At 39.0% G+C, this 10,945-nt stretch overlaps 1 protein-coding gene across 1 annotated transcript in view; it reads right to left on the reverse strand.

Annotated features, from left to right (window-relative positions):
* Nucleotides 1-10,945, reverse strand: part of DCUN1D4 (DCN1, defective in cullin neddylation 1, domain containing 4) — a 72,254-nt gene that overhangs the window by 35,072 nt on the left and 26,237 nt on the right. The window contains exons 4-5 of the mRNA XM_006894152.1: nucleotides 9,499-9,590; nucleotides 1,071-1,141 (exon numbers count right to left, since the gene is read on the reverse strand). Coding sequence (XP_006894214.1) covers nucleotides 1,071-1,141; nucleotides 9,499-9,590 — 163 coding nt within the window. The remainder of the gene's footprint in view (nucleotides 1-1,070; nucleotides 1,142-9,498; nucleotides 9,591-10,945) is intronic.

Below are 10,945 nucleotides of genomic sequence, written 5' to 3' on the forward strand. Positions count from 1 at the left end.
GACTCAAAGTCATATTTTGGTTGCCTTGGATTTGGTTTAATTTTCCTCAGCTTTAGCTTGAATTTGTATATGAGTAGTTGGTGGTCTGTTCCACAGTCACTTAGAGACCCCTCCCATCTCCCCAGGTAATCGAAGAAGAAAAAAACACGAGACATTCGATCTGGCAGGCCGCTCAGAGGAGGGGGTAGGCACCTGACAAGCTGAAGGCTGGGCAGCTTAGAGACCCCTCCCATCTCCAATAAAACCAATACATTGTATTATATAATGTTGATGTGATAGAGACTACAGACATTTAGTACTTAATGTAATGGAGAAACCTACCGAACTTGTTGAGAGTCTATGGTTTGGCTCCACAGTTAAAAAATCTGCCTCATCAAAGGTAATTTAAAAGATTTTAGTAAGAGGCTGTGTTCTGGGATTTAGAGTTTCTTTGGGCTGAGGATTGCATCAGTGGTAGGAAATTATCAACACGGTTTTTACATAATCCTGGTCATTCCTCATAAAAGTAAAAATGTTTAAGGACAAAAGAGAGCACAGTAGATTTTTTAAAACACTCCTTTTCTTCAGAATTAAACAAGGTTAAATGATGGCTTTTATCTATTATAAATGAAACTAGGACGTTAGTGGACTAGTGGGCAAGAATTGTGCTGCCAACCCAAAGGGAGGCAGTTTGAATTCACCAGCTTCTCTGAGGGAGATAGATGGGCGATCTCCCTCTGTGTGATTTACTACCTCTGAAAACTCACTAGAGGCTAAAAGTCACAAGTTCGTTCCAACTTGATAGTACATAACAACAACAGATGAAATTAATCTACTAAAAATATTTATTACCAGATATTGTCATGGATTAAACTGCATTTCTTCAACATGGCTGGGCCACAACTCTCAGTGGTTTGGCAGTTAAGCATTTTATAATCTGGCAGTTACATACTTACATATTTCTGTTACAGGAGTACTAGGTTATGTGATAAGATACATTTTGTCACATTTAAGAAGAGTTCATTAGAGATCTTAATGCTAGTTAGGTTTTAATGTTGAAGTGTTAAGTAAAAACTGAAGACAAGACTTACATTTTCTGGTTCAACACCAATGTCTTCACAAAATTTCTCCATGCCTTCAGGCCCTACAATATCATCTGTACCTGCAAATAAAGTGTTATAATTTTACACAAATTAAATCGAACCATCTATAGGGTGCCATTTGTCTCAGACCGTACAAATAACTTACTATCATACTAAACTAAAATAAATCGTAGAAGTTATAGCTTCTTTTTTTAAAAAATTTTGAGATAAATGTACACCCAAACTTGCTTTTTAAATAATTTTCATGTGTATTCATTATCTTTATAATGTTGTGCAATTACAACCGTAAGTACTTTCAAAATATTTTCATAATCTAAGCAGAAAACTCCGTACCCATTAAGCAGTAACATCCCATTCCTTCCTCCCCCAGACCCTGGCACTATGAAAACTATAGAAGTAGAATTACACAACAGCTGCCCTTTGGGTCTTGACTTCTCTTACTTTGTAGAACACTTTCTTCAAGGTTCATCTATGTTGTAAGCATTTATAAAAATGTCACTTCTCATTAAAGCAGAGCAATATTCCATCTATGGATGCACTATGTTTTGTTTATCCATTCATGTCTAAGGAAGGATCTGGTTGTTCCCACTCCAGCTATTGTGAATGATGCGGCAATGAACACTGATGTACAAGTATCTGCTTGAGCCTCTATTTTCAATCTTCTGAGTATACTATACCCAGAAGTATAATTGTTGTACAAGTCTCAGGCAGCACCAGATGGACATCACTACAAGGCTTACTCTGTTCAATAACCACAACTTAACTGTGCTGCACTCCCAAAGGTATGTGGTTCAAGTGTACCAGCTGCTCTTCCAGAGCAGGATGGGCAAGCTCCTCCCACGTGATTTACTGCCTCTTAAAAGGTGCTGGAGAGTCAGCTATGGGTCAGTTCCAACTTGACGACAAACAACAACAATCTTGGGCCTCAAATTTATTCCTAGTTTTCACATGTTCAAACTCCACATCACAAAACCTGAGTCGACTCTTTCTTTATGCCAAGCATAATTACCTTCCTGTATTCTCTCAACTGATGGCACCAGCAGAGAGAAAAACCTAGGATTGATAAAAGATTCTTTCACCCTCAGCAATCTCAACAGCGAATCAATTCCAAGGAAACTCTGGTGACCGCGTCTTAAGGAGCTGTGCTGCCAACCCAAACACATGTCATTCAAATCCACCAGCTGCCCCACAGGAGAAAAATGGGCAATCCCCTCCCATTCAATGATACTACTGCCTTTGAAAACTCACCGGAGGGTCAGCTTGGAGTCAGTTCTGACTCTACGGCATATAACAACAACAATCAATTTTCACAGTTATTGCTGATTTTACCTTCTAAATTTTATTACACTTTATATTCTGTACCGACACAGTTCAGCATTAATTCTCTGAGATGAGTCTGGCAGTCTTCTGAGGCCATCCCTAATTTGAGAGCCTGTGTCTCTCCATCTCAGCTGGCACAGTCACCCTAAAGGGTCCATCTCAAACATAAATCTCAAGCTGACTCAAAAGCCTTCAATGGCTCCCTGATGCCTAATTTTTCTAGTATATAAAATAAGAGTGTTGATGATATAGTGCTTCCCTTCTTATACAGTTTCACATCTTTCCACTCTCAAAACAAACTTTTAGGAAATCAATCAATCAACATTATTTGCTGGATGAAAATGCACTAAAACACACACACATGGTGGGGTGGTTAATCATAGGGCAGCAAATTTGATAGGCGGGGTGTGTGTGAAGGAAACGGGAAAGATCTGATGTGAAAAACAATGTACATGAACTTTGTAAATAAGCCAGTAAAACTTAATAAAAACAACACAAATTATTATGTATTTAAAATTCAAACAATGACCTGTAATTGTAGGATTGATAATATTTGGACATATTCTTGCTATCACAACTATGCCTTAATTGATCTGTCATATGCTGACATGCCCATGTTACGTGAACCTTTTATAAAAGAATACATTTTTAAAGTAAAAAACAAACAAAACACCACAGCCACACCCTTACTTGCCTGTGATTCTGCACCACACACATATCCTAACAGCTCTGAAGTCTGTCCTGTCTTGAGCCAGTTGCACTAACTCAGACACACCTACCTCCATTGCCACAGACAATGTCTCAATCCATCTCATTCAGGTCTTCCTCTCCTGCTCTGTCCCTCCACCCTTCCAAGTATGATGTCTTTTTCCAAGGATCTTACTCTCCTGGCCCCATGCTCAAAGTATGTGAGACAGAGCTTCAAAATCCTAGCCTCAAAGGAGAAACTTGGTTTCATGCTCTCGCAGACAGACCTATTTGGTTTCTTGACAATCCATGGTACGTTCAAGACTCGTTTCTTGTTTGTTTGGTTTGGTTTTTTTTTTTTTGTTCAAGACTCTTGTACAGAGGGTCACTATGAGTCACAGGCAACTTGATGGCACATAACAACAAGAGAGCTTTGTGACACAGGCCCAGAACCAAAAGTGCAAGGATAGCTGAGAAGGCTGTCCTGGTTGAACAACTGCATCCTGTTTCCAGCCTGAAGTGTAACCTATTAAAAATCCCTAATAAACTCCCTACTTGTCCGGTTGTGTGAATTCTGTGTGGTCACTGCAATGGACTAGCAGAACAACAAGAGCCCTGGGGGGAATGGTGGGGTTCAGAATCAGGAGAAGTTGGTTCTGGCAGAGGATGCGTATACCTCACCTCATGGGAGTTGTATTTTATTCTGCAGATGTTGAAGATGAGAACTGTTTCCTCTTGTGGAGCTACTAGTGAAGGTCTAAAACTGCCTGCTGCCCATACTCTAAGCGCTTTAAAAATTTTTCTGTGTTTGGTTTCTAGTCTTTCTGATTTAGCCCAGAAAACCACTTGGATTCTTCATACCTTCGCACTCTAGAACTTTAGTACTGGTCCCACTTGCCTACAATACTCATTACAAAGACCATGATTCTCCATTTATTTGTATATCTGCCACACTAAAAAATAAACTCTGGAATACTGACTGTTGCCTAGATCCCAGAGCCTGGCACACAGGAACATTCAAGAAAGGATTGCTGAAATATATTCTACCATGGTAAAATTAGTTATCCATATTTTAAAAATATTCTAAAATTCTTTTCCAAATTTTATAGAGTTATTACTTATACATACAAAACATTTATATTATGATTTACAACACCATGGGTATGGAAAAACAGCATTTTATCTTAAAAGTAGTGAACGCTGCTTATAAACATTATTTGAAAGTTATCCCTAATCTTTCTGCTCTAACAAAGCTTCCCCATTTCATTTTCCATGCATACATTTAAGACCTAGTCACAATGATATAGTTTGTTGGCGTTTCACTTGTGTTTGCATTCAATTTATTGATTCAACAGTGTTAGCCCAGAAAGTCCAAATTCAAGTTTTTGCTAATCATCAAGCAAAAGCAAATTTTCCCTTATGTCTGTTATTTTCCTTTTAATCACAAATGTGTTAAACAAAATACTCGATTTTATATCTTCAACTACAGATAGATATGTTTGTGTGTGCGCACCATCCAGAATATTCAAATGCTAGAAGGCAGCAAAGAGGGATTATGGTGAGCTGCTCAAACAGAATCTGGGGTGTAAGGGAGACAATTTTATATATAAAAACTACAGTGAATTTTATCTAATACGCTATGGAACATTTTGGATGACGAGGTACTGGAACTACATTTGGAAACACATATACACTGTTATCTGTTACTATCTGGCAGACAGATGTTCCTGACCAAACATGCTTAAACCTGTCCATTATCCCAAGACCCTCACCCTAACGTTTCCATAATTACACCACACCAGCCACAGAGGGAAAGGAACCCCACACTGCACCATGTGGTAGTCTTCAGTATCTCTTCCTTCACTGTTAAGATCATTTTTTGTCATCTTTTGCAACTATCCATGTCTGACTTTTACTTATTTACTTATTTAACTTATCCATATCCTGATCCCTAATCTTACTCCAGAAAACCAAACAACAAATCTTTTACAGACCTGTATCCAAAGTCAAGGGTAAGGACTTATGGTCAGCATTTGTTCTCCAGAGTCAACCATTTTGAATAATATTGCATGAGTTCCTTGTTTTTTAATGCAGCATAGTATTCCATTGTGCGAATATACCACAGCTTCTCTAGCCATTCGTTTGTTGATGGGCACTTAGGTTGTTTCCAACTCCTTGCTATTGTGAACAAAGCTGCAATGAACATGGGTGTGCATATATCTGCTTGGATGTCAGCTTTGGTCTCTTCAGGGTATATTCCCAGTAGTGGAATTGCTGGGTCAAATGGTATCTCTATTTGCAACTTTTTGAGAAAGCGCCATACTGCTTTCCACAGGGGTTGCACCATTTTACACTCCCACCAACAGTGAATCAGGGTTCCAGTTTCTCCACAACCTCGCCAGCATTTGTTGCTTGCTGTTCTGTTAAATTTTGCTATTTTGACTGGGGTGAAATGATATCTCATAGTTGTTTTAATTTGCATCTCTCTTAGGGCTAGGGATTTTGATCATTTCTTCATGTGTTTGTTAGCCATCTGAATGTCGTCTTCGGTGAAGTGCCTGTTCATATCCTGTGCCCATTTTTCTATTGGATTATTTACCTTTATCTTGTTGTGGTGCTCAAGTATTTCATAAATTCTGGATATAAGTCCCTTATCTGATATGTTATTACCGAATACTTTTTCCCAGTCAGTGGCTTCCCTTTTTACCCTACTGGAGAAGTTTTTGGATGTGCATAGGGATTTGAGTCTTAGAAGGTCCCATTCATCTATGTTATCTTCTCCTGGTTGTAGCTTTTCCAGGATACTGGGAAGACTGTTTATGTTGTGGATTAGGACTTCTAGTGTTGTTCCTAGCTTTTCTGTAATGAATTTCATAGTCCTTGGTTTTAGTCCTAGGTCCATGATCCACCTTGAGTTGGTTTTTGTGTATGGAGTGAGGTGTGGGTCTTGCTTGAGTCTTTTGCAGATATTTTTCCAATTTTGCCAACACCATTTGTTAAAAAGGCTGTCGTTCCCCCACTTCACTGATTTCATCTCCTTGTCAAAGATCAGTTGACCATAGATAGATGGGTTGATCTCTGGATTCTCAATTCGATTCCATTGATCTATGTGTCTGTCATTGTACCAGTACCATGCTGTCTTGACTACTACGGCAGTGTAGTAGGATTTGAAATCAGGGAGTGAGATACCTCCTACCGTTCTTCTATTCTTAAGGAGTGCTTTGCTTATTCGGGGCTTTTTCCCATTCCATACGAAATTGGAGATTGCCTTTTCCATCTCCTTGAAGAATGGGGTCAGCATTTGTAAAGTGTTTATGACCCATGTATGTGGGCTTTAGTGGAGGTACTCATTGAAATAAATTTTAGCACCTATTTAGTGTATTTTCTACTCTTAGGTGTATTTGAAAACCAAGTCATTAACTAAATTATTTATGTAAAAAAGATTTTTCAAATTCCAAAGAGAAGAGATGAAATGGAACTTTCAGATGCTGTCTAAACAATACATCTGACCCTCATTCTTTCTGAACCAGAAAACTAAAGTGCCAAAAGGGAACAGATCTAAAACCACAGAAAACAGGAAGAAGAGTCCTAATACAGCAAGTTTTAGGAAATTTCTGGGAGCCAGAAGTTGAAGTAACAAGAATCAAAACAAGATGAGAGGCTGCATTCTAGGATGAACTAGGAGAAAGCTTCAAAAAAAGGGTTGCTGATAACTGGTTGCCCAGAAGCTGGGGCAGGGCATGGCTGAGGCAGCATGTGGTGCCACGGAAAGCAGGCGGTAGGAGAGTTAAGACAAAGGAAAAGCTCTGAAAAGAACTAAAGAGCCTTCCTTCTGAAACAATGGCACCAACTGACTCCCACACCCCTCTCTCCGTTCTAGATTAAAGGATGGGCAGCCTTTAAGCCCAGCTGACTCTCTCCTGGGAAGACGCAGACCCTGAAGTGATGAGGTGGGTGTTAAAGCTCTCTGCACTCTAACATCATAATCTAGGAGGACTATGACTTCACAGCTTGCTCCTCTGGATTCATCCTACAGCACAACTCATTTGTCCTGCTGGTTCATCTCACAATTAGTTTTTCTTGACTAATACTCACCTACAAGTTTCACTTCATGTAGCTGGGACGTCTGAGGATATTCAGTATGATAGCAGGTATTAGTTAGGGCTTTGTTGTTCGGTGCCTGCAAGTCAACTATGCCTCATAGCAGCCCTATGAACCACAGATCTGAACCCTGCCCTATCTCGTGCCATCTACACATCTCTGATATGTTTGAGCCCATTGTGACAGTCACTGTGTCAATGAATTTTGTTGAGGGGTCTCCTCATTCTCTGACCCTTCACCTTTCCCAGAGTATGTCCTATTCCAAGGACTCAACCCTTCTGACAGCATAGATAGGGCCTTGAGTTACATCCAAGTTTGTTGTGGTGGTGTTGATTGCCACTGAGTCAAGCATAACTCATAGCGATCCTATGAACAAAAGGCCTGAAGCCCTTCTATAACTATCAACATTTATCAAAGTTCATAGTTTCCAGTGGCATGTTGTTTAGGAAGTGGAGGCCAACCAAAAAAAAAAAAAGGAGGTAAAAGGAGATAAAAAATGGGGAAAGCTAGACAAACTCTTCACACATATGAATTCTAATTTACCATCTAGGAGCTATCTCAAGGAACTTTATAGCCTAATCTTTACTCCTAAAATGTCACTTTTTGCCCAAGAAAGTCAAACAAGCAGGAAAACTTTATTGTTATCTCCAAAAGAAACAAACAAAAAACCCCAGCACCCACCTAAAGTAATGCAGACATTAGAGTGATTCATATCAAAACTTTAAAATATTAAAGAATCAGGATCATAATGCTCCTCTCCCAGCTTTAATATGAAAGCCCAGAGATTTTGTCTGCCTGGTCTAGCCTGGATAGCTACAGGCTTTTAACATCAATCCACATGATCAAAAGAGCATGACTCTTATTAGGAAGGGGTGTAGGGGAAGAGGGCATGAACAGAACATGGAGACAATAAAAATTTTGATGCTCAGAGTATCTAAACAAGCTGGGAACACATCCCTGTGGGAGTACAAGGAGGGCTATTAAATTAATTAAGGTGCATAAAAGAGATGTGTGTCAGTTTGATGGAAGGCAAACTGGGACCAAAAATACTGCAGCCTGAGAAACGGAGTAGCAGAGATTTCAATGCTAGGAGAGGACTAGAGATTATTAGAATGATATGATCTGTCTTGTTTGTTTTATGAAAGGAAGGTAACAGGAGGTACTGAAACCAGGTTGGGAATAAGAGACTGATGACAGAAAAATTATTTGTCAAAGGTTGCTGGAATAGTCATGCTGACAGAATTATGTTGTTGTTGTTGTTGGATGCCACAGAATCAAGTACAACTCAAAGCGACCCCATGAACAAAAGATCTGAACCCAGTGCTGTCCTGCACCATCCTCACACTTCCTGAAACACAAGAGCCCACTGCAGCAGTCAGGGTGTCAATCCACCTGGTTGAGGGTCTTCCTCTCCTTCGTTGACCCTCCACTCTTCCCAACATCATGTCCCTCTCCAAGAAACAGCACCTCCTAGCAATCTGTTCAAAGTATGGTAGAATATAGGATGGCCTAAAATAAGGGGAAACGTAAAAAGAATCTTTAGCTCAAACATCTGTGACCAATGTGTCAAGTACGAGAATGGTTACCCATGGCGGACAGTATTTGGTGGAGCTCCCCTATTAAAACAAGCTTGGAAGCAGGAGTGACGTCCACTTTCGAAATAGCTTGCCTCCCAAAACTCTATGAATTTGGAGAACGATGAAAATTATACAGGTGTTCAGGTTTTTGGTTCGTAGGGTCATTATGAGTCATCTATGACTCAACAGTACGTAACAACAATAATAACAGCTCAAACTTGGCTGTAAAATTTTTCTCTTTTTCAGATCATGCACAGTCACAGTTGATATCCAATCAGTTTTAATAAGTTCTATATTTAGGACTGAATTTAAGGCATTTGAAATGGCAAAACAATCTCTGCCAAATACCAAAAGAGAAACTTTGTACAAAGAAATGTCAATGTGCTACATAAGGGTTCAAAACAGCAAAGCTTATTTTAACTTCAGTGCTTAACCCAAATAATCACCCATTATCAGCATTCTAAATAGATGTCCTAGCAATCCAAGTGTTCCTCTCGAGTACATTCCATCTTTTCAGTTCCTTTCCGGTATTCTGAATTCTTTGGCTTAGCTTTCAATGACTATAAATAGGACATTTGGTGATGTGATTCAACTATGTCCGTACCTCCTCATCTTTCTTACATGAGGACACAAATACAAAAATACACACCAACATGCACATTATTCTTTAACCTCCTCAAAGGCTCTCTTTTCAAAGGGTTCAATCTTACAGAATATAAATGATCACCTACCTGCGTATTCGTAGAACCACTCTAAGCATCGCTTACTTGAAAAGGCTTCTTCTTCAGTCTTTATTCTAGTTGAATCATATTTTCTAAACATGCTAGAAATTGAGAAAGCAGTTTCATGTTATTAAAAAATAAAAATACCAAGTCCTTTTAAGTAGCAGATAAAATGTTATTTTTTATCCAAAGAAAACATCTATTCAACCAGCATTTTAAGTATATCTTATTTTAATTTCTATATTTGGAAGGTTCATCTTTTAAGAATACGGTATTTAAAGACAATCAGTTAATGCGGAATTAAATGGTAAGTCGTTAATATGGATTTCTAACAAATAATCAAATACAATGACATAGAACAGATATTTTAAATACTCTCTTCTACTTCACTAGACAGAAAAATATTACAGAACGACAGCGAGATAGCCAGGAAACATCTAGAAGTGTCTTTTACAATTGATGGCCCTTGACATTGATCATGTCTCTCTATTAAGTCCCCCTGCTTTCTGGGGCTTGCGTGTCAGACTGGACACAGAGCACAGCCTCAGGAAGAACCTGTCAATACCAGATAACTCAAGAGACCATTAAGCAAATAAAAAGAAAGATCAAATCATGCCCAAGCTGCCAGGGAGAAAATAAAACCGGCTGTAAGGCTGACAAGACAAAGTCCCTGGATGGTTTTTTGATTAGTGTAACCTTAAAAACCTCAGGAGGGAGAAGTACAGAGAAGTTGTAGCTTCTGTCATTCTCCAGTAATCCCAGTGTAAGTATTAAGTGACTTAGGAAGCACACCACTGCCATCCTCAACACTGATCCTTCTACAGGAATTCCTTATTTCATGAGAAACAATACTGAGGATCAAGAGAGCCTGTACATTGAGAGGAGCAAGGAGACACTAATATTTCATGGGCTAGAAAAACTGTGAAAACATAGCAGATTACTTATTTACACATTTATATAAAATGTCTCACACGCTCACTCATTGCCACGGAGTCAGAACTGACTCATAGCCTAAGTTTTCGGGAGGCTTTAAATCACACAGGAATCAATGGCTCATTCTTCTCAAGTGATTCACTGGTGGATTTGAAGCACCAAAAAGAGCTGTCTCTGAGTCAGCAGCGCAACTCTCTACAGACTATGTTCAAACCCACTTAGTCGTGCCAAGGAATAAAGGCCTGGCAATCTGCTTTCTTGCTTCTGATGGATTACAGCAAAAAAATCCTATGGAGTACTTCTATTGCATAACACATAGGGTCCTCCTAAGTCATAACTGACTTGACAGTGATAGGTTTTAGCAATTTTATGTAATAAAAACTTCTGACGGGTATGCATACGAGGATTTCTGAGTTTTTTTATTTACAAAGGTCAGAACAATATGTTATTTTAAAAAAAAAACCTTAAAATTTATTCTTTAAATACATATTCATGATCTGACATTCTCTAGGATATCTGCATT

The sequence above is a fragment of the Elephantulus edwardii genome, unplaced genomic scaffold (genome assembly GCF_000299155.1).
Source record: "Elephantulus edwardii isolate Elephantulus edwardi_28Jun2011 unplaced genomic scaffold, EleEdw1.0 scaffold00137, whole genome shotgun sequence".
NCBI lineage: Eukaryota > Metazoa > Chordata > Mammalia > Macroscelidea > Macroscelididae > Elephantulus > Elephantulus edwardii.